The 24,065-nt window shown below is 47.7% G+C and overlaps 1 protein-coding gene across 2 annotated transcripts in view; it reads right to left on the bottom strand.

Annotated features, from left to right (window-relative positions):
* ERBB4 (erb-b2 receptor tyrosine kinase 4) overlaps positions 1 to 9,223 on the bottom strand; it is a 581,304-nt gene extending 572,081 nt beyond the window's left edge. For both annotated transcript variants that reach the window (XM_053947445.1, XM_053947444.1), the window contains exon 1: positions 9,130 to 9,223. In XM_053947445.1, the coding sequence (XP_053803420.1) occupies positions 9,130 to 9,223 (94 nt within the window). The remainder of the gene's footprint in view (positions 1 to 9,129) is intronic.
* Between the last annotated feature and the right edge of the window lie 14,842 nt (positions 9,224 to 24,065).

Genomic DNA, 24,065 nt, shown 5'->3' with positions numbered 1-24,065 from the left:
TAAGGAACACACATAAGATGAGCTTTGGTGATCTTCTGCAAGAGTCAGCTGGGACCCCAGGAAACCCTGGCACTTTGTCTCACACCAGCACTACCCAAATTGAGGAGTAACAAGCCAGGTAGCAGTGCATCCCTCCTCCTTGCTGGCATTGCTCCAGTGCTCATCCTTCACCAGCCTGCAGCAACACTGCCTCATAAAGTACTGAAACACCATCCGTGCCCAAGAGAAACACCAGAATTAAAGCTCAGGATAAACAATGAAAACCTGACACTGGCCCCAAAAGACAACACAAATCTAAACCTGACAGGGGCTACGCAACACAAGAACACAGTCACCAGTAAGCCAAAAAAGATGAATTCCCAAACACCGATGTCAGGAATGTACCAGGAGTTGATGTCATTTCATTACATCAATGAAAAAATCAATCAGACTAGATCCAAAAAAACCCCGGAAGGAAACAAGTGTCACAGCAATTCTCACAAAGCCTGGAATAATTTGAACCCTTCCAACACAGGAAAAGCCCAAGGTACAGAGTGTTGGAGCAGAAGGTTTACACCCACAAGGACAAGATCCATCTGGGACAGAGAGGACCTACAGAAATCACACACGCTCCACAATCTTTTTTTGCAGAAAGTCACTATTTGCCATGTTTTGTCTCATTTCCATGGGCCTTCAGCAAGAGTGGGATTATTCAAATCAACAGCAACATCTGGCAAGACTGTTTTCCAGTATCAAAGGACACCTCCCCAGTAATTGCTGTACTGTAGCATGAGGCATAGCCCACATATTTTAATGCCTTAACCACATGTCGTGGCAGCAATTGGACCAAAGCTATTAAGTCTTAACGAATCCATGTTTCCATCGCCAATTTCACCAGCAATATTTGCAAGACACTGCAAAACCACAATTCAATCAGCCCCTGTATAAAATACTACAAAGGGTTTTAAAAATATGGCTTATAAAAACAATCACTGGAATTTTTCCCCTATTTCTTAAGCAACATGAGTTTTGACTTTTCTCTGAATACAGAAGAGCTAAAGATTTTTTCTTCTTCTTTTCTTGAAGACTGAGAGTCTCACAATCCAAGATACTGGATTTAAATTAACACAAAGAAATTTGCAGCAAATAACACTGTGTGAATCTGTTTGCTATTTTGCCTTCTGTTTTTTGGAAGATTAGGAATCTCTTCCTGTCCCCAGTCTCTGGCTACCACAAGAAAGTAAAAGCTTCTTAAATAATCTTTTATTAGCAATTTTATTAAAGGTTCAAGCTGAACACCAAAACCCTTGGACAGCCGGAAACATTCAGCACAGACCTGATTTTGTTTCCTTTCTAAGAAGCTGGACCAAGGCAGGGAAAATGTGAAGCATCACTACAGTTGTTGGCTGCTCCAGAAAGAACCCCCCACCTGTGCTGCAGGCACCACATTACTTACACAGCAGCTGCTTGTTATATCGTGATATAATGAAGTTTCACAGTGGCACGTGAAGCAACACAAGAAACAAACCTAGCCCAGGATTTCAGAGTGTTATGCAGCACGAGGGCGACATAAATGCTGTACAAGTTATCACCACTATTTATAGGCTCTAATAATTCCACATTTTTCTAATATGATCTTCCCAATACAGAGTGCAGCCCCAGGTGACACCAGGGCTGCACAGCTGCGTGAGCTGGCAGCATTTTAAAACATGTTGCATGAGAGGATCCAAGCATGTATGATTTTAAGAGCACTTCAAAACTCCAGGAGACAAAGAAATACTCTATGCTGAGAAATCCAGGGAGAAACTCGCAGTGCTGGCACAGAAGTCCTCCTGTGGCTAAAGGAACAGACAAAGGAAGAGAGAAGAGTGGCAATGACTCTCTATTTGTTTTGAGAATTTCCATTTTCTCTTAATGGGCTATTAATTCCCTTGTTCCCATGAGCTAAGCTGGCTCTGGGAGGAACAACTCCCAGCTTCCACCACCAAAGCTCCCCACAGAATGAAGTCCCCACACGCTGCACCGGGTTTGAGTCAGCTCATGGAAGAAGTGAAAGAGCAGGGATCGAACCTCAATTTTCTAAACAAAATTAGCTGCACACCATTCTGTTTGCATATCGGTTTCTCCCACTCACGACGTGCTAATTCAGGCAGCAGCCGCTGCGGTACAGAAGGATGGCTTTCAAATCAAACAGCTACATGCATTATTTTTGCCTCTGTCCTACACAATTCCATGGCTTTTTCCATACACTCCAATGCATATGCCCTCTGAGCATTATTAATAGCTGCTGAAGAATATTATCTGCCTACCAATCACTTCAGCTTCCTACTTAATGGCAAGTACGTTTTTAGAGCATCAAATATATCAACAGGGACAATGGTTGCTAAATTTGAAGTCAACAACAACTGGAAGACGTTAGCTACTTCATTGGTATTTTTACATGCTTGCAGAAATATCTCTTGAAATAAATGAGCCTTTTTTATCCTTTCAAAGAGATAATAAAATAATACTGAATTCTAAATACTGTCACATATCCTCAGCAAACAGCAATTTAAATTTAGATAAATACATTTTTACTGCCAAAGATAATGAGCAAAAATAACTACAATTCAACTTTGCATAGTGGATTGGATGACAAAAAGACCACCTTAAAATGACAGCTGGCTGGCAGGCACAGCGCAGCCGATGAACACTCACCAGAATATGGACAATCTTGGAAAAGGGGTTAAAGCAAAATAATTCTTAGGAACAAATGCTTATCATTGCATCTGGCTGCGACATTAACCTTAAAAGACTACTAAAATATTCCATTAGCATACTAACCACGGTACATAAACTTTTATGTTTAAAATGTTCAATATTTCAACGTAATTTCAATTAATGGAAATTGAACGTTGGGATATGTATCAAGTTAAGTGTAATGGTTTTTCTTCCTGTGCATGCACCAAAGCAGCTCCAACCTGCCTGTACCAGCTCCTGCCACGGGAGCCATGTCCACAGGAGAAGGTCCTCAGCAGCTCACAGGGCTTCAAATGAGCCAAACACCTCCACTAATCTCTTCTCTGCACATTCAGCTCTGCACACCAAGGTTACTTAAGCATATGCTGAAATGCAAAGTGTGCAAGCACATCTGCAATATCTGCTCAGGGACCTCAGCAAGAGGCAGCAATCGAGAGGCGCCTGCCCCCTAGGAGAGGCTTTCTTGGGAAAAATGGGAGACAAAGGGATGGAAGCACCATTTGGAGAGTCTCAGCGGAGCCAAAAGAGCCAAACCACAGCTGAAGTCAGTAAGACAGGCATAGGTTTCAGAGCTATATCCAGTGTATCGTCACCAACCTGGGAGAAGAGAGTGTCCTGCTCTTGCAGCCCAGGCTGTGCCACTGTTTCACAGTTTTGGGCTTTTCCAACTTTTCCATAACCCAATTTTGTTCAAAAGGGGTTTTTGTTTTATTTCGGTTTTTTTTCTTACAGCATGCAAGGTTTTTTATTCAACCTTCCTCTGGCACGATCCATTCCCTACATGAATCACAATCGGGAGGGGTGAGGAAAAGAGAGAGGTCAGGTATCACAACTCTCTTTAATAGACATTTATTAGGCAGTTTAGTCAAGCAGCTGCAGGCAGGGGGTCACATAATGCCTTGCAGTGCCACAGTAGCCTCTGCACACAAATTTAAAGCCCATCAGCAGCACATCCCACAGCCCAGCTTCCTCCTCAGTTCCTCAGGGAACACAGACTAGGAGGGAGACTTGCCTGCCATGGGACAGCTCAGATCCTGGCACCACAGCCAGCACTGCTCTGAGCTTGGTGTGGTTCCCAGTGGGATTTTGGAAGATTTCTGCAAGCTCTGTATTTCTGTAAGCTCAACAGCAGCTGGTGATGAGACACAGGAGCATGTCACCATGTGACAAGAGCCCACGTTGCACTGCTGACTTATTAGGAGATTAAGAAAGATCAAGCTATAAATGCCCATTCAGTTATTGTACGTACAGTAGCTGCACAGACATTGGGAGAGAAAGGAGCTGAACATAACATGAGTATAATCTTAGAAGTCACTAAAAAGGACTTTACAGGAACACTTATACAATGACTGATCATTTTTTTATAGTTCAAAAAGAACTGTATCTGCTGAAAGTCTGAGGCTTACTTTGCCTTTTATTTACTTGATTTTCCTACCTCCTCCTTTGTCAGAAGCTAGAGTTTATAGGCTTCAGGCATAGAAACAAAAAGCAGTTACCACCAGAAAAGAAAAATATTTCTTGATACTCTTTGCAGTATGAATTTCTATTCCTCATATATATTTATATTCCTGGTATTCAGCACAAGCTTATGGTGTGACCAGTATGTGCTCCTGCAGTTTGAATTATTGACTTTGCTGCCCAAACATCAGCCAACATCAGACCCTCACGAATTACTGATGCACGAGCAAATATTCATCTGTCGTGGACTTTGCACACCCTTTATACAAAGTGGGAAGAAGGACAAGTTCTCCTGGCAGGCTGGGAAAAAAAGAAAATAAGGAGATATATATAGCAGCAGCTGTTCAAAGACTTCAGGAGGCTTGGCATGTGCCCATATACCCAGCAGAGGTAGCGGACAGTAGAAATGAGACCATTTATCACGTGGACACACAGCTCATCACAAGGGAACTGCCACCGAGCACGGCTTAAACTGCTCCTCCAAAACAAGAAGTCACTAAACAAACATTAACTAAAGTTGCTGAAATGATGAATCTCTCTGGCAGATTGCGTACTCCCATGGGATAATTCAGCTTGGGCTACGTGGGCACACATAAAATCCACCAGCAGCCTGCACTTGTTTGCAGAAGAAAAACCTTTAAGTCAGTGAAAATCAGAGCCTGTTGCACACCCCGAGGACTTGTCAGCACACAAGCAATTCAGGGGAAACAGCCCAGCTGCACTCACCTGCCTTCGCTCCTGCCACAGTAAAAACCAAATCCCAGGAACAAGCCCCCTCTCCTTTCCCAGCAAAATTGCCTCAGTGCATTGAGAGCGTGTTGAGCCCACAAGGGCAGACCTGGCTTAGCTGTTTCCACGGAGCTGCCATCACTTGCCCGTGGTTTTAAGAGCACAAATGCCTGGTTGCACAGCACTAAACCCCGATCTGCACAGGCAGGACACAAAGTTCAGAAGCTTCCAGGGAACCACCCTATTGCCCCACACCAACCACCATGTACTGGCTCACCCTAACTGTCCTAAGGAAATCAGGAGGGGGTTGTTGTCATGCAAAAAAACAAAAAAGAAATGAAACCTATGGGCTTCATCATCTTTTTGAGCAAGTGTATGTACTGCAGAAGGACCATCTGATCTGAGCCTGTGCTGCTGAGTGACTCTCTATCTTCTATTCTCTTTCCTAGCTTATCACAACAGGTCCTACACTATTAGGACCAAGCACTTTATTCCCAGGTTGAACTCATTCACCTCCAGTACCCAGTCATTGGTCTGGTATTGACTTACTGTTTATCTTAACAAGCCGTCCAGGAGAAGTCACCTGAGCTCCTCTGGTTGCTCATGTTAAGCACTTCAGTGTTTGGGTCACTCTCCCAGTGTGCTCTTACACCTCCCCTGTCACACATGCAGGGGCACAAGAGGTAGGGACATGACTCCAGGGACGGCTGATTCCCCACTAGCCACCTAAAAAGCTGCTCCTCGGCCTGGGAAAGGGGTGTGGAGGAGAGCTGAGCAGGAGGACCAGAGCCTGGGAAATCACAGCCCCAGCTCCGGGCGGTTCGTCTTCATGCCGGGAGCTCCTGGGGGCTGCTGCCACCTAGAGATGCTCACAGAGCCAGGCTGCGGGCTGGCCACTCTGCAAGCCCCACCATCACCGCCCAGAAAATGCTCAGCTCCCACCCCAGCAGCTCCCTGGCTCCGGCCAGTGACCCACGGAAAGGTGTTTCTCGAAAAAGCCTTTGGAAGATGGGCATGCTCTGGATCACAGGCTGTGCTTCCAGATACAGGGTGAGCCAACGTGCTGCGGTTTGCTTAAATTCAATTGAAAAACAAAACAACAGAAAACCCAACCAAACTAAAACCCCCTGAAAACTAGAATAAAACATTTAATTCCATTAAGGTGTGTGGCTAATGCCCTTCTGGAAAAGTGAGGGGACATTCCAGAACAACTTGGCATTACGGTCAGGAGTCCAATGCAGCACTTGGGGCTCAGCCAGGAGCACCCACAGGGTGCTGGGCTCTTTGCTGCCGTGGACCAAACGTGTCTTTTTCTGCTTCCCATCCCACTTCACTACCGTGCAGGCTCAGGAAAAAGGCTTCCCCCTTCATGAGCTGCTACTGCCAAGCCTCATTTGCTTTACTCATAAGGCATGTATTTCAGGTCCTTATTATTACTGTTTTCATGTTAATTACAAGCACAGCTCCTAGTGCCAAATTCCATACACATAAACATCAATTACCATCTCTTTTTTTTAAAAGCGAAGTCACAACTCAGTCACTGGGGCACGCAGCAGCGCCGGTCTCGGCGGGGCAGGTGCAGGCACGGAGCCGGCGTGGTGCAGCCCCGTGCCGGAGCTGCCCCAGGATCCCCGGGGATGCCCCAAGAGCGGCACCAGAACCAGGCCCCTCTGCCCTGCAGCAGCGCTGGCCCGCAGTGCTCTCAGGGGACACGCAGGGACAGCAGCAGGCTGCCCTGCCCACCACGCAGAGATGTCCCCACAGACACCTGAAGGGCTGTGTGGCACGGGAGGGACTGCCAGGAGGGTGCTGAGCCCACAGCAGCGCCCGCTCCCCTTTGGTGAGAAGGCCCAGAAGGAGCGACCCCCGTGGAGGGGCCAGGCCCTCTGATGGCAGTGACAGGCTGAAACTCCCAGGCAATATTTATCGTGCCTTTGCAAAGGCACTCAGAGCTCAGCCTAATTTTAACCATCAAATAGACATCGTGGCGGAATAAACGGGAGAGGTGCCAAGGAGGGCTGTAGCAAAGGAGAGGAGCTGCATCTCTCTGAAGGCGTGTGGCATGTCCCATCCGACATGGCCCAGAGAGGAGTAAAGGCATGAAATTAAAGACTGCCCATACATCAGCCTGAACACGCTTCTCACTGGGAAATAAAAAAAAAAAAATTAAAAAGGAAATAAAAGAAAAAAAAACAAAAAATATTTAAGTACAGTTATTCTCAGAACAGTTGAATACTTCAAACAGGACTAAGTTAATTCGGCTGTAATTATTTAACAACTCACCAACCCCACATATCAGAAAATGGAGTTAATTTATCAGCTATTTTCAAGCAGAACAAAGACTCGCCAGCTTCCAGGTAACAGCCCAAGCTGTTTGGCTCACGTGACCCCGACTGAGCTGTGCACTGCAAACATTATATGCCCAAGCACGGAGACAGAAGAAATCAGAAAACCCCAACGTGTTTACATATTTACACACAGGATAATGAAATCCAAAGTTTGGCCAAGAGCTTGCCTGCATGAGCAACGGCATCACCATCTCTCTCAATGCACTGAAAATGAGGGCAGTGGCCAGAGCCCCATCTTATTGCCCCCAAAAGCCAAGAGAGCCCAAATTCTGGGGGGTCCTAAATACTTGCAAATCATGGCTCCCTGTCCAGCCTGCCTTGCTGTTCCAGCAAGCACCAAGTAGCAAGGCTCAATCATTACTAGCTGTCAGTGCCCACAGCAGTGCCTAAACCCCTCCATATAGGAAATGTCACTCCAACCCCTCTATTTTAATAAATGGATTTTCTGTTTTGCACAGTGCAGGGCACAGAGGCTTTTCAGCAGCACAGATCCAGGAGGCTTCCCCAGAGATGACAGGAATGCAGGCGAGCAACCCTGGACCGATGCTTTTTATTTTCACTGGGGTGTAAATCCAGCAATGGAGTCTTTGTGATCGTCCACGCCAACAGCCCGGTCCGAGCGGTGGGAAGGATTGCTGGAGAGCACGGGAGCATCCCAGTGGGGACGGCTGCTGCCCAAAACCGGGGCAGGCTACGGGAAAAGTGTGAGACAGAAAAGTATCAAGTGAGGCGAACAGTCAGGCTGCCTGTAAACAGGGAGGCAGGCAAAAAGGTACAGAGAAGCAGCGCCTGTGAAACGAGGAGTGCCATTCTTCTTCAGCGGGGATTTACCGATTCAAACCGCAGGAAGAGAATATACAAAAGAAAGCAGCAGCCCAGCATTTCACCCCTCCCGATTTCGAGGGTTAGGAAACAATCACACAGCGAAGAAGTAAACTGTGTCCCAAGATCAAAAACCGCCTTCAAAGCCCAGTCAGGCAGGCAAAGCCAGGACACGCTCCTTTCGCTTCTCACCAAACGCATCCTTCCTTCTCTCTGTTACATAAAGCCCCAAAATATAAACTAAATTGTGAGAACGAGGAGCTGTTGCACCAATACCGCCCAAACAGCATAAATTTTGCATCACCGGGGAGGGAAGGGAGAAGGAAAAAAAAAAAAAAAAAAAAAAAGAGCGAAGTTATAAAGACTGAAGGAATTTCCTTTTAATGTTTTATTCACAGCAAAGGGGCGATGCAGCGGGGGGCGATTCCCCGTGCCCTCCCCGGGCGACTCAGCCGGCACAGCTCGTACTACGGCGGCAGAAAGCGCTGCTCGGATGCCAAGAGGAAAACAAAATTCAAGCCAACGCCGCAAGTTTCCCTCCAGAAAGTTAAAAATTCCGGGCAGACCCTGCCGGAGGAAAAAGCGCCTTTTCCAGCGTTAACTTCCAAGCCGCCCGCTCGCCCTCCCCCGCGCGGAAACACCTCGGCCCGGTGTTTACGCTGCGGGGCCGGGACACGCGGCGCACATGAACGCACAGGTGTACGGGGCACGAACGCTGCCGCGTCCGCCCGCCGCGCCGCGATGCCAAGTTCGGGAGCGCAGCCCCGTCGGGGCGGCAGCGGCACCTGCGGGGACACGAACGGCGCCCGCCCGGGGCTCCGGCGGCAAGGGCGGCCCCGGGGCCGGGCGGCGGCGGCGAGCGGGGACGCGGAGCGCTGCTGCGCGGGCGATCCGCGACCGCCGGCTCCGCTCCGCTTCCCGCGGGAGGTTGTCGCCCTCTGGCCGCCGCCGCTCCGCGGGACCCGCACGAACTCCCGCACCCCGCGCCGGGCACCGGGACACGGAGAAGTTGTCGGGAAGGCGCCGCTCCCGACGGACCCGGCCGCTCACCCACCTGCCTGCGCCGCCGCGGCGGCCCGCGGGGCCCCGGCCGCCGCCGCCAGCACGCAGCAGCTCCACCACAGCAGCCCCCCGGCCGCCGCCGGCATCGCGCCGCCGCCGCTGCCTCAGCGCCGCCGCTGCCTGGCCGCCGCCATCCCCCGCGCAGCCTCCGCGCTGCCGCCGCCGGCTCCCAAAAGTTGCCGCCGCCGAGCCGCCGCCCCCAGCGCCGCCCCTCCGCGGGCGCGCCGCGGCGCCGACGGGGCGGCCGCGCCGCTGCCGGGCCGCGGGGCGCTGCGCCGCCAGCACGCGCGGAGCGGAGCGGCGGGAGCGCGACGAGGAAGAGGAGGAGGAAGGAGCGAGGGGGGTGAGGGAGGAGGAGCGGCGGGACGGAGCGAGGGGGCGGGCGGGGGCCGGCACCGCGCGGGACCGCCCCGCGCCCCCCCCTCCCCACACGGACGCTCCGCACCTGCGGAGCCGCGCGCGCCCGTGTCCGCGAGCCGCTCCCGCCCTTTCTCCCCGCCCCGCCCGGCCTGAGGGGCAGGTGCGCGCCCCGGGCCCTGCGTGAGGGGCGGCCGCGGAAACACCGGCGGGAGCGGGCCCCCGGGGGAACTGTGCCGTGAGGTGGCACCGGGAGCGACCCTGCTCCGGGGGGCCCAGGGACACCTCCCGACACAGCCCCCCCGAAACAGCAGCGGCCCCAGTGCGGGCTGAGCCCGTCCCAGCGGCGGCCGCAGCTGAAACGTGAAGAGCATCCTGGGCAGCGTGAAGCGCTCCCGGCTCCTCTCCGCTGTGGGACCCCCCCATGCACTTCACCCGGACAAGGACATGGCATGTCACCCTCCTCCCTGGGTTCTGCCCCGAAACACCCGCTCCCGTGAATGCTCATAGCCGCTCATGCAGTGATGGGCACCCCACCTGCGCTCTCAGCACCAAGGTGAGTGTAGGGCTTCCCAGCGGGAAGCTTTAGGGTGGAAGGGCTGGAAAGGAGGGAGAGAGGTTTTAATGGCAGTAGGGCGGGTTGGCAGCACCTTGGAGATCACTCTTCAGTGTGGTGGTGGGTGGACTTGGCACTGAAGCAGCTGATGAGAGCCACGTTTTCCAGCCTGCCTGCAGCTCTGTGGGGCACAGAGGTGTAATGGCATCTCCCACCAGTGCACTCCCCATCTTGATGTCACCTGCTAGCCTGATGGCACCTCCTAGGTGCTCTCGGGGACACCTGCAGTGCCAGGGTCCTGCAAGCATCAGCCCAGTATCCTCAGCACAAGGGTGAAATGCATATTCATTACCATCCACCCCAGCACAAGGGTGAAATGCCAACACAGACGTCCTCCCTAACAGATCCAAGGGAACGGCGTCTCATCAAGACTTGTCTTGGAAAGACAGAGAGTGAAAATCTCAACATCTCATCACAGGTGGGAGACAGCAGCTGCCATTTATCGCTCTTGATGAGTTGATTGGCATCCTCAGTCGTAACTGAACACTGCAAGTGCACAAGAGAAGAACACTTTCAATTCTTCGCTTCATGTCCCCAAAATGTGTGCCCTAGGTTTTGAAGCCTGCTCACCCCAATCAAGCCCTTCTGGATCTCACCAACATGAAGGAACTCTCCTTATGCCTTTCCAGCTGATCTGTGCAGTACTTCTTGGAGTGACTTCCCAGTGATGCTAACAGCTTTACCTGGCTTGCATGCCTTTTAAAAAAAAAAGAAAAAAAAAACCCCAAATCAAGAAATTACTTTAGGTCGGATTATTACTCTTTGGCCAAAGAGCCGGAAGTTTAGCTGGAACGAATTAGCCAGGCTTTGCAGAAAGGAGGCTGTAAAGAAGGAGGTGTTGCCCTCGGGGCTGCATCCCACTGCCTACATCAGCAGTGGCCAAGGGGCAGTGAAACTGGCAGGCAGAGGCAGGTGAAAGCAAAGGCAGCCAGGAAGCAGAGCCCTGACAGGCAGGGTCTTCAGCCTCTTCCTTAGGGTTTTCCCTGAGAACACCACCTGGGTGAGGCCAGCAGGAGAGGCTGGGAGTCAGCCCGTGCCCTTGCTGAGCAGATTAGCAGCAGTGCTGATCACCCCTCCTTGCCACCCCCAGGAAAGAAGCGTGATCCCTGCCTGGAGCAGAAGTGGATCCAATAGGAGGCTGTGAGGCGAAACTCGCTCAAATATTGAACTAGAAAAATTTTGCTCGATCTGCCTCTCAGTAAACAGTGACTAATTGCTCTGGCTGGAGTTGCTGTACCTTCTAGATTGGAAGGTGCAGATGGAACAACGATAGTGAAGGCTCCTTACCTGACACCGGCTGTACATTAATCATGAATGTTTGCTATGCAAATCTTGTCATACAAAGCAATTATTGCTGTTCCCATACTGACCTCATGTTTATTTATTACATGAGCTCTTTATTTGAACCTTGTCTGGTCTCTCTTCCCATATAAGCGTATTAATATGTGGCTTCCTAAGGCACCCAGCTGAGAAATTGTAGATTTATTTGTGGCGTGGAGGGATGGCACACGACACGCTGACTGCAATGCAGAGCTGAGAGGCTCAGCTCTTACACCAGTGGCTCTTCATGCAAAATATTCTCACCCCGAGGTCTCTTGCTGGGATGAAGGACACTTTCCAACAGCACAGGCTGCGACTCCGGGTTTGCTCTGACACTGCAGTATTAAGCGATGGTTAATGGAGACTGTCAGCCCGAGGAGCCGCGCAATAAAACTCTGCTTGGGCTTCTTTAGGGCCCGCTCAGTAAAAGTAAAATTTTACACAGTGCTTCGTCCTTGGCTTTGTCACCTTTGCCTACCTCCAGAATGATGAGTTGCAAATAGATTTAACTGTGCCACCAAGTAAGTTGCAAGTGCATTTTTGAATGTGGTGGTGGTTGGGTAGCTGGAGTGATGGGTGTCTTCAAGCACCAAATATTCTCTTGCCAGAAGAATTTTCTCCATGTGATTTAATGTTGGGCAACACTGGCATCCGGTGGGCAGAGGGTTTCCTCCTTAACAGCTTGTGGCAGCTCACTCCCTTGATTTTGTCCTATGTCTTCTCAAGATGATCATTAAATGCAATTTCTACATTAATCTGGGTTTTGTTTTCCCCCTTCCTTCAGTTAGGCTGCACAGCAGGCAAAGCAATGTATTGCCTTTTTAGTGTTTTCTTTTAAACACACCCTGCTATACAGTCTGGGGTCTTCTGAAGTCAGCTGTCCCTCCACACCCATCAGTTTTGTTATGCAGGGACTCTACCTGCCTTACACCGCAGGCAAGTCTCTGTTCCTCCCTTGAGGGTGACAGGAAGAGTCTCCATGGTTCTTGCTTCAAACCAGACCCTCCTCTCTGACCTCTTTGGGCCTCTTCCTTGTCCACAAACGTTATTGGTGCTCTTTTGCTAGGGGAAACTGTAGAAAAGCCCCCAGAGCCTGAATGAAATCAAATCCCTCTTAGACCCCTCAGCCTTCCCTGCCTCTGTCACTGTTCTTTCTTCTGCTCTCACCTCTGCTTTCAGCTCTTCCCAATGTAGCATCATTTTCTGATGCAATTAATTCTTATTGCTTCCAAATCATTAATAAAGCCAGTAATTAACAGCAGGCCTGACAATGAACCGAGCTATGCCACACTGTGTACTTTTGCCCCTCTCCAGCATCACCCCTTCCTTAGAATCTCGGCTGGCTTTCCATCCATTCGACAGCTTGCATGCCTCAGTCAATTTGAAATATTCCTCCCCCCCAGTATTTCTCTTTTATGGTGCAGCTGTAGCTTTTGCTAATTGTTCATTAAATGACTGTCCTTTTTTTTTTTTTTCTAAAGCAATATTTTTCTTGAGAAGTTGAATTTAAAAGGGGCCATAAATGACTAATAGTAATTAATAAAAATGAAGAAATAATTGGGCAATGTCTTTAAATGTATATGCCTGGAGTCAAACTCCTAAATCCCTGTTGCTGTTAGATCAGCTTGGGGTTTTTATTCTCCCCGAAGGAGCAGCAGTGCCCAAGACTGTCAGGGAATACTCCAAGTGATGGAATCACTCTCCAACAACCCCAGATAGCTGAGGGCTGGGAGTATGTGGTGGACCGCGCTGCCCTCCTCCCTTGCTGACAGGAGGATTGGCTGTGCCAGGGCAAGAGGGGCTTCAGGGATCTGGTGGACAACTTGATCCTCTTGAAAAACTCCGCCTTTAATCCGTGGAGAGCCCTGCCACTTCCAAAAGACTGTTAGAAAGGGATTACACATTTAAGGGCAAGAGAGTTACGTTAAAAAAAAAAAAAAAAGGCAATAAAAGGCTTTTGTGGTTCAGGGCATAAATCAGCCTTTTACTGCTTCCCCTTGCAGGGAGCGCAGCCGCAAGCGCCTAACTCAGGGATTTTTATATCTAGTGGTGAAATATCTGGGGGACAGCAGTGCCAGGGAGCAGGCACAGGACCCTGTGTCTGAGTCAGCACTGCCCAGCCAAGGATGCTGCAGCATCCTGCTGGCTTTGGGAGGGAGGGAGGCTGAGTGTGATGGCATGGAGTCAGGGACACAATCCCATCGTGCAGAGCAGGACTTGGAAGTGCACAGAGATGGTTTTGAGGGCCACTTCACCCTGCTTCCCTCTCCTGATGATAATTAACTGCTGGTGGTTTTCCTTTGCCAGTGTAGACTAGCAGAAACTCAGCTCCACCTCCCCAGCTCATTAAAAGGTCTCGTTTTACGAAGTAACACAGCCATCCTAACCAAATGTGTGCTGGCTAATTGCCTTCGGTGTGAAATTAGGTTTGTGGTTTCTGTGGGATCAAGTGTGGCTTCCTCCTCTCCTCCACAACCTCCTTGGTTGTGTTCCCAGTCGCTGATGAGCATTTGATATGCAGAAAATCCCTCCCTTTGGGGCCAGAAACACGCATTCCAAACCCCTGGCTTTGCTTACACCCAGGATGGTGCAGAGGCAGGAGGATTGGAGAAGCTGGGACGTAGCAGAGCAGAAAATGCCAAATGGGGCTGAACCTCAGCAGGCAGTTTGGGAGCTGTCAGGCTGGGTAGGTATGAATGCCCTACATGTAGGGCACTAGGTCAACATGTCACTTTGGAACACTGCTCCTTGCAATGTCAAAGGGGACAGAGCTGGCCACTGGGACACATCTAACCAGCTCTGGGCCCTCCTGCTCACTGGACCAAAGGGTATATGCAGCACAGTAGTAAATTGTTTAGCTGAAAGCATGGGAGAACTTGTGCCTTGCACTGCAGCATCTTATGTCATTTAACAAAGCAAGCGTGTGTCAGCTGCAGTGACAGAGATGCTCCTTGTCAGCCGTGCTGAACGAGAAGCCCTGGTCCATTAGGCAACACGTGTCAGAGTGCGCAAAGCTGGAAGCAGGCATCTCTGCTCAGAGTGAGCGACCCTGAAACAAATACAAACACTTGGTGTGAGAGAAATATTCAGTTGGGTATCCTCTTGCCTGCCAGCACAGCCTCACACGTGACAAGCAGCCAAAAGCCCATGCAAGAAGAAAGCTTGTGCAAGAAAAAGATGACTTCTCACCTGCAAACAGCTGAGAGCCTTGGAAATACCTACTAGCCCACCTCAAACTGATGTCAAGACAATTATGGGGGTTTCTTTATAAGTGCAGGCTTTTCATTTGACACCTGGAGAAGCAGAACGAAAAATAGAGGCTCCATATGTGCACAGCCAGGTGAGCAGCTCTTTGGAAGTCCATGGCCTTTGCAGATACCTGTGGTGAACATCTGTGTGGAGAAAGAGTGGCATGGAGGTGTCCCCACCTCCTCCAGAGGTACTCTGCTGCGTGGCCGAGATCCCCAGCTCCACGTTTCGAGAAGTGGGACCTACAATGGGAGCAGTGTGGAGCTCAGCTGTGTTTGCAGGACTTCTGAGATGATATCATAACCCCAGAGGCAGAGCAGAGTGGAGCTTCAGGCAGGCAGAGAGATGTGAGCTCAGCCATTCACTGGGGACAGTTAATCCAGTATCAACACTGGGCCCATTGTGGGGTGGTGTAATGCACTACTTTGTCTTTTTTTTTTTTTTTTTTGTGTGTGTGTCTGTGGGGTTTTTTTTCAGAATTATTGTTTGAGGAATAACAAAAATTTCCCTGAAGCACAAAGAAGAGTACTCTGGGAACCTAAAAGAAGCCACCCAATTAGGTAATAGAATAAATATCTTATAAAGACAAAATTGCAGCAACAGTCAATACAACACAGGCTTCATAATTGTATTTTATGTAACTAAAGGCTGATCTCAAGAAAACATTTTAGACCATACTTGGGTTTTAGTAGTGTTTATATCTCATTCATAGCAAAAAGATTTAAGTACACTCTCCGTTATTGTAAGAGTCCTAAAACATGCCTATCTTGTCCACTCTGAATTAGAGTATCATATTGTTTCTTATTTTTTTTTTCTCCTCCTCCTGTACATATCAAACTCCTTGGCAACTTCCTTTTCCAAGGGCCTCACTTACATTTCACAGAATCATAGAATAGTTTAGGTTGGATTTAAATGTACTTTCAAACCCCCTGCAATGAGGGGGGTTTCAACTAGATCAGGTTGCTCAGAAGCCCATCCACCCTGACCCAGAATGTTTCCAGGGCTGGGGCATCCACCACCTCTCTGGGAAACTTGTGCCAGTGCCTCACCACCCTCATTCAGCCCAGCAGAAGATGCAGTATTTTTCCTGTCACCCACATGCAAAAACATGGGCGTTTTTGTTTTCTTCCCAACTCATACATGACATCCAAACACAGCATTCTCTTGCCTAGTCCTCTCTCACTCATCCTTCTTTCCCACCTCTCCCCTACCTTCTCTGTGATCCTGGTGGTATGTCTCACATCTGAAGGCAAACTCCTCTCAGCTCAATGATTTCCTGCCATATTTCATGTCTTCTTCCTTTTTAAAAACAGAGGAACATCCTCCCAAATGGCATTGAGCAAAATACAATAAAGAAAATGTAGAGATTATCCACTTGATACCGAGGAGTTTCTGCTTCTTTCTTCTTGTTGTTGTTGGATCATACTTCAGTCTGGTGCTGACTTCTCAAGGCACACAGTACAAGCACATCAACATACTAATAATATTTGCATTTGCTTATGGGTGACTCAGTTTTGTGAGATGACAGAAGGCAATACCAGCCATGGTTCAGCATTACCATGCTAAAGGCTGCTAGAAATGGGGCTGGGGTACTTCACACATGGTCAAAGCACCCCACTCTTTCCCACACGTTCAAGGTTGCATCTGAAAATTTTTAAGATTTTTAAGGATACCCACCCATTCTTCAAAGCACATTTGAAGCTCCCAGTCATAATTATTTACGAAGCAGTTTCTCAAGCCTTTTTTTTTCTAAAAAGTCTTCCTATGAAAAATTCATTTATACAGCACAAATTGTGTCTATAAATAATAGACACTCCAGCTCACCTGCCTCTTTACATTTCTATAGGCAACGCAAGCTCTACTTATAACAAAGCAGAGCAAATTAATGCTGCTGTGTTATCAGCACACATCCCCCATCTGGCACAATTTGCTGGATAGTCCTGTTTGCCTGATAAGTCATTGTTTCTATAGCAATCCTGACAAGAAGAGTTTCCCATTGTGCTCAAGGAAAAGGGCACTCCCAAGACCACAGTAGCTTTATTAGCTCCAAATACCTTACAAATAGAGTCTGGTTATCAAAATTGGTTTCCAGAAGTCATCATTATTTCAAGCTATGCTGTTAACATGCCCAGGACAAGATGTTCGGTCCCTCACCAGGGACCAGCCCATTGGCTTAGAAGCTCACACTGGATTGATTTGTAGGAATGCACCAGTCAGATCCTTCCAGGTCGCTGTTGCCATGTGAGATTGTTCTGTTATTCTAAATTTTCCATGTAGCTGTAGGAGTCGTGAAGCTGCCGAGGTGAGCAGAAGCACTCAATAACTTAGCAGACTGCACCAAAGAGGATTTACAACCCAACTTGCTATAAACTCAGGGATTGAACTCGCTTGTCCTCACCCAAGTGGCAAGAGCAGGAGCGATGAGGCTGAGGTGGGATCTGGGGGTACTTGGGGAAGCATCTGGGCACTGCTTGGCAGGCAGCTCACATGGGGCTGCTTTTCCATGCAGGACACCCCCTCCTTGCCTTCCCTGGGGCTGGAGCCCACCAGGAACGACGGCACAAAGCCGAGCGGCATTTCAGGGTGCTGCTGCCAAGGCAAGGGCAAAACTTCCGCTGGCAGGCCAGCAGCAGGCAGCAGGCCAGTGGGTCGCCTTGTCTGCAGGCAGCCATGTAAGTCTCTGCCCAAATTTTCCCTTTCTTGCCTTCTTTTTTTTTTTTTTTTTTTTCCTTCTTTCCTGGAATCTAGCCATTTGCAAGGTGAATGTTCTCTTCTTGCACCACCTTTTTTTTTGTTTGTTTCAAAAGTATGCACCAGAAAAAGAAACTTTCAGCAAGTAATAGTACTATATAAATCTTGTTATAAAGGTTTAAGATCGATTTTGATATTTATTTTTTAAATTAAAAATACTTTTAAATAAAAATACTGTTACTGCTTTTCTGAATATTTGATGATCAGGGAAAAAAAAGAGGACTACTTCAAATTATGACAAAGGTCCCACCCACCTGACAACACTAAACCAAAGAACAGATTTGGCATCAACACTCACAGGAATTAATGCTGCTGCTTTTTGGACTTTTTTCAATGTGCAGAGGGTCTAGCATGTTCCTCACAAAGATGTAATTTGATAGCTCTTATCATTGAAAAAGGGCAGAGGAAGGTGTAGGAGAAATCACTTTCACATTTCTCCACGGCTCCCCAGCTTATAAAAATACTTGCAGAAGGAATAAAAGGATTTGTTTTATTTAATTTTTCTCCCTCCAGTTTTTTCTTCCCTATCATGCCTAGTGTAGAAATTTTTCTCAGTAAATTGAGATAAAAATAAAAGGTACTAGCAGTTTATCTTGATAGACTAAAAGTGATTCAAATTCAGAAATTGTCCCTTTTTCAAGTTAAAATAACAATGCCATTGGAAGATCACCCATGGAAAAAAAAATTATCCCCAAACACCCCATTCTGATTTGGAGTAAGCTCTCATTTTTTCACCCCACAAGCCATCCAGTTCTCCCACAGCCTTCTTGAATTCCTAGCCACAGAACGGTTTGGGTTGGAAGCGACCCGAAAGCCCTTCTGACCCCAACCCCACAAAAACGGACACCTTCCACCAGATCAGGTTGCCCAAAGCCACATCCACCATGGCCTGCTTTGACCACACAAGAGGTGACTTGAATCCAGATCTTGTCCCATTGTCCATGACATGACCACTAACTGGCTTCAGCACAGTTTGCTGAGCTTTCCCATTTAAGTGGTTTCCCTATTCTGCCATAAAAACCTGCCACAAATTCCATCCATCCTTATGAACAGGAATGGTTGTAAGCTTCCCTCCTAAGGTTTTTAAATTAAGACTTAATGAAGACTCAGAATTTAAGATTAAATATTCACCCTCTGGCTAATTATGTTTGTGCAGTTCAATTTCCTTGGCAAGCATTTGAGATAAAAAAAAACAAAACAAAACAAGCCCCAAACAATATTTACACATTCTAGAACACAGCAAATCCTTCCTTGAAAAGGCACAAGAAATCCCTGTAGAGCACTGGTACACTTTCAGCCAGCCTCCTGTCCAATTTCCTGGGGAAAAAGAAACAAAAACAAAATGCAAGTTCACAACCTTGTGATTTTTAAAAAAAGTGAAATATCTTAAATATTTGTATTTGTCTGTTCTGGCTGCTCAGTGTGCATTATTGCTACATATGCAATTAGCTTCTATTCCACACCTCTGCATGGGTGAAGATCTGAAGTACAGATCCCCTTTGCATCTATTATACATCACTTTTTAAGAATTGCCTTTAAAGTATTACATTAGGCTGCTGTTTACCTACCACTTAGGTCTTTCATTACAAATCCAGCCATTGGTTCGATCAAGTTTTCATTTCTATAATATTTTTTTCTCCCTGTAGCAATGCCTTGTAAACAGCCTCCTTACGTATGACTATGAATGAGATGGAAAAGCTAGGGAATATCTTGTGGTATGAGGAAAAAATTGCTGTGCTTACTGCCTTATAAAATGCACTTGATAAAGTTGAATAATCTGAATTTTTATTGCAACAGATTTTAAAATAAAGAGGTACCATTTCCTCTTTCCTTTTTTTTTTTAGATTTTAAATAATGCACCAAAATCTTAATAAACAATTTTGTCTGAACCACAGGGAGAAACGAAAGACTCTTCTATGTAGTGACTCACTGGATTATTGAAAACAACTATTTGGCTGCAACTGCTTTGCCTTCCCGCTATATCTTTTTCCTCTGTTTTTAATAACGAGATCGCTGTAGAGCTTTGATGAAAAATGAAATTTCCTTCTTTTCCAGATTTGATTTTTTTGACAGAAATATTTACGTGGGTTAGAGAAATGCATCTAAAATGACACAGCTCAAGTCTACCAGGAACAGATTTTTACATACACAAGTTGTAGAAATCTGCCTGCCCATCTTAATTCTCATAATTTATCCTCATGTGTGTTTTTTCCTTCTGTGGATTGGACAATCAATTTTTCCTCCCTTTTTATGAATAAGCCTCTCTCAGAAATGAGACACATGGCTTTAACTTCTGGGGGAAGCATTGCCACCGCTGCCAAGGAAAGGGATGTGAACTGACAGGCTGTTCTGCTCTGGAACATTAAGCAGATCACACTCCCACTGCAAAGTGCCATTGTCAACATTAAACCCACTTGTTAATAGCCCACTGTTTGGGGTTTTTTTGTTTGTTTTTTTGTTTGTTTGGTTTTTTTTCCTTTTCAAGTGTATCTACAGTTAACTGCAAGGAAAAAACCCAAATAGCAAAACAGTGCCGAGAAGGGTCTCCCTCCTAACTAGATCGATAGAGGAGCCTAATAGACCTGGCTCCTCTCAGGTAGATGCTCTAAGCTCTCCTCTCTCCATAGGTAGGAAACAGAAGCATGGCTGTCTTAACCCATCTCCAACACCATTACTGACAGTAGATGATGTTTAAAAAAAGGAATGATTTGCTGTGGGATTCAGGAGGAGATTGTGTGTTTTGGTACTGCTTGACATGCTGACAAGCAGGGGAGAAATGTTGTCCTGTAAACATAGTTGTCTCTGTTGATTGAAAGATGTCTTATGGAAAGGTACTAGTCAGTGTAAACCCCAGGATACCCAACAAAGAGGGATTTTAATAAAAATAGAGAGCCATTAAAGTAGCTCACCCTCTCTTCACAGGCTCAGGTGTCAAGAGAGATGTTACCTACGTACTTCTGTTGATCTCCATGCTAAACAAAGCCATGAGCACATGGAGCAAGTAGCATTTCAGATATCACCACGTTCTTTTCAATTAACCTGGAAAACCAGTTCAGGGCTGAGCCCTCTCCTACTGAAACTCCAGTTTAGCATTACTGACACAGAGAGACAGATATTCCTTCCATTGTGCAGTTTGGGGTGGATTTTTTTTTTCCCACTATGAAGAACAGGTGAACAACTTTCTTCTTCTTAGGTATTTATGAGACTTTTTAAAGATCAAAGCAACCAAGCAACCAGGTAAAACAAACTGCACCTGCCAACCCGTTGGACCACTGTAAAATTCAGTGCTGGAAGGGACTTTCTTCAGAACAGTCTCCTGACTTTCACAAGGCATTCATGTTAGTCTTCCTAATGACCTCTCTGCACTGAGCTCTATTGGCAGAGCAAGGCTTGGGGAGCCATCAAGGGAAGGTGATGGTACAAATGTCCCCACCTTTGTAAATGAAATATCTCACACAATACAGGGCTGCCAATGGTTGGTTTTCTGGCTCTCACACATCTCCTCCTCTTTTGGGGGAAGCTGATGGTGCAAAGGGAGCAGAGCCTGCAATGAATCCATCAGCTCAAAAGCAGAACTCAGAACTGGAGGTAATCCTTGTCCTCTCAAAACTTTAACCTAAGGGAGCACAAAAGGAAAAGTAATCATCTCATGTTGGTCACTCCCTTTGCTCAGTGTCACAAATATCACAGAAAGAGAGGCCCTCAGCAGGGTTTGCTTTAGATCAGGAATAACTCCTGTTCCAGCCATTGCTGGGGCTGTTAAGTCCTTCAGGTTTTTGATGTATTGAGGAAAGCCTTGACAATGCAGACAACTGCAGTGAAATAAGAGGCTGGCTCAAACATTAATGCCCCCTCTATTGTGAGACAGAGAGATGACCGTTCTGTCTGCCTTGGCAAGACCTCTACTTAACCCCCCCTTGGTAGGCATCCCTTCAATGACTACAACGGGCAGAGCTGGTCCCTCAAAATTTTCTTCCTTCCCCCCTACCCCCAACTCCTCTCCCTGTCATACAGAGTAGGAATCAAAAGCAAGCCTGTGGCTTTGCTAGCATAGCAGAAGAAAAATCAATCTTCTTGTTCACCTGGTGAAAGAAAGGTGGAGTACCTGAAGCTCTGCTTTCCCATCTCCAGATGCCGCTTACACTGATAGGCAAACTTTCACAGAAGAAAGAGAGTAATATGCAAGTGCTCTGCTGTAGTGTGGATTCATCTGTCCAACAGCAGCAGATAAAGGTGAGGGCAGCTCACTACCACACTCACTCCCTAGTTTGCATCTAGAGAGTTTTGGACTTTGGGAAAAAAACAAGCTAAATTGCAACCATGAAAAATGAGATAAAACAAAGAAGTGTAGGGAAAGGGAAACTGTGCAAAGCAAAATAACCTGGCACAACCTGTTTATGTTGCTGTCAACAATAGGGCTTTTTATCCTCTTCAAGCCAGGGAAAACCAGGGCTTGCTATCCAGAGTGTCACCTCAGGGAGCACGTGGCAGAGGTGGCTGTGATGCTGAGCTTTGGCTGGGAGTCCTCTCAGGAACACATCGGGTGTGGTGGGGCATCATGGAGCTCTTGGCTGTGCCAGCTGCCCACCTGTGATTGCAGGGATGCTCAACTGGCAAAGAGTCACCCTTCCAGCGCTGGGATGCTTCATAAACTGCTGGAAGTTCTGGGAAAAACCTTACAAACACGGCTTGGAAGGCCTGGGAAACACCTCAAAAGAAAAGGAGAAATGGGAAAGAAGAACAGGAAAGAAAAAAAGAAAAAGAAAAGGCAGAAAATTAAAAAGAAAAAGAAAAAAGGAGAAAGGGTGAAAGGAGATTTTGTTGCAACGAATCCCTGTTGCAAAATACCAAGGCTTGAACCCCCCTCGCTCCGGAGCCCGCCGGGGCCGGGCGCTGCCGGCGCTGCCCGTGCGGCCGCCGCAGCCGCGGTCCAACGCCGCCCCCTGACGGCTCCGCTGCTGCCAAAACCCAGCGTTCGCGGGGCCGCACAGGCAACTCCTGCCAAAAATCACGGGGTTCCATCCTGCTACGGCTCTGACATCGCTGGGCTGCGCCCTGTGTCCCACGGGGCTAGAGCGCTGCAGGGATCCGGCCAGCCGCACCCCGCAGTCGCTCCCCGGCTGGAATTGGGGTAGGTGGGGTGGATTCCTGCCCTGCAGCCAACTCGTCACTGATGCAGGGGGACTTGGAATCAGAGGGGGAGCTGATTACCCAGCCCTGGCTACACCCTGTGCCCACACTGAGCCACCGTCACACCAGGTTTACACCCAGATGAAAATCCCAGAAGAGCACATCGACTGCTGCGGACACCTTGCATTCTCCTTGTTTTGACTTTGGCACAGAAACCAGAAAGAGATGGTTTTCCTTCTCAACATGGAAAAGTTTCCATTGGTAGCATCGAGATGGCTTTAAGCCCAGGTAAAGCAGATAGTTGCCCAGAGCAGGTATCCTTGATAGATGACAAGGCAGCAGGTTTGCTGCTGCAGACACCTGGAAAAGCTGAGCTGGATGCTGCCCCAAGACCCTTGAGGATGGCTCAGGGTATGTAGGCAGCAGACACAGCTGGGATGGAAGGAAATAAAGAATGGTCTCCCTGTCCTTTTAGTCTGGCACTAAGGAGGGATGAGAGGTCCCCAGGGCATTTCTCATCCCTCTTCCCCAGAAGCTGATATGCCCTCTGGCCCAGGCATGTCAACTGTGCCTGCACCAAATTAGGCATTTTCAGTTTAATGTAAGCAATTCCTGGATTCACACACCCTGGGCTCCTCAAGCATTTTTATCTGTCCTCCTTACCCCACTCCCCCACAAAAATGCAAGATGCTACTAAAAATGGACAATGCGTCCACTTCTGTTGCAGACTCATGCTCCTCAGCTGGAAATACAACAGGCTGGTACAATCATGAGCTACATTTACATTCTGACAGCCTAACAGCAACCAAGAAAGTTTCAGTCTATCCACTCCAGTTCTCTCCTGATCTGCATCTCACTGAACAACTTTGGCCCTCAACATTTACCTTCCTGTTGCAGACTTGTGGCCTCCAGCCCTGTTCCTTTCCTCCTCAGCTGCCATCACTGTCCTGCTCCTCCGTGGTCCCAACTGGATGGTGCTTAAATTATGCCTTAAACCATGGGCATCACCAGTGAGCTGAGGACCAAGGCCTGGCAAAGCAGGAAAAATTACCAGCATGAGTTTGCTGAGAGATCAAGGTCTACAGGACTTATCCCTGGTAAGAAAAAATAAATGGTAAGTGAAGAAATCAAAAGGTGATACTGCACTGCTCAGGGTTTTGTTCAATATTAGCTGCAATGCTACTGTGTGATGTGCTGGCAGTGGTAAGTAAATAGATTATGGGCTAACCTTTGTACAATAAATAGTCCATTACTGAATATATACTTCTCAAATTAATCACTGACACAAGCTAATGACATAGTCTCAAGCCAAGAGGCTTGAAATGGCTTTGCAGAGGCAACCAGTCTTGATCTCTGCTGGCTGCAGAGTCCTCCTGCTCTTGTTTCTTCCAATAAAACCTATTTTCCACATGCAATTATTCAGTGGCTGGGGTTAACTCAATGCTCTGAAGGATGAAGGTAAGGTAATCGACTATATTCATCTTGGTATTTCTTTTGTATGCTCT

This window comes from Vidua chalybeata, chromosome 7 (genome assembly GCF_026979565.1).
Source record: "Vidua chalybeata isolate OUT-0048 chromosome 7, bVidCha1 merged haplotype, whole genome shotgun sequence".
NCBI lineage: Eukaryota > Metazoa > Chordata > Aves > Passeriformes > Viduidae > Vidua > Vidua chalybeata.
The sequence above is the reverse complement of the archived record's forward strand: the minus strand, read 5'-3'. Positions and strand labels throughout refer to the sequence as shown.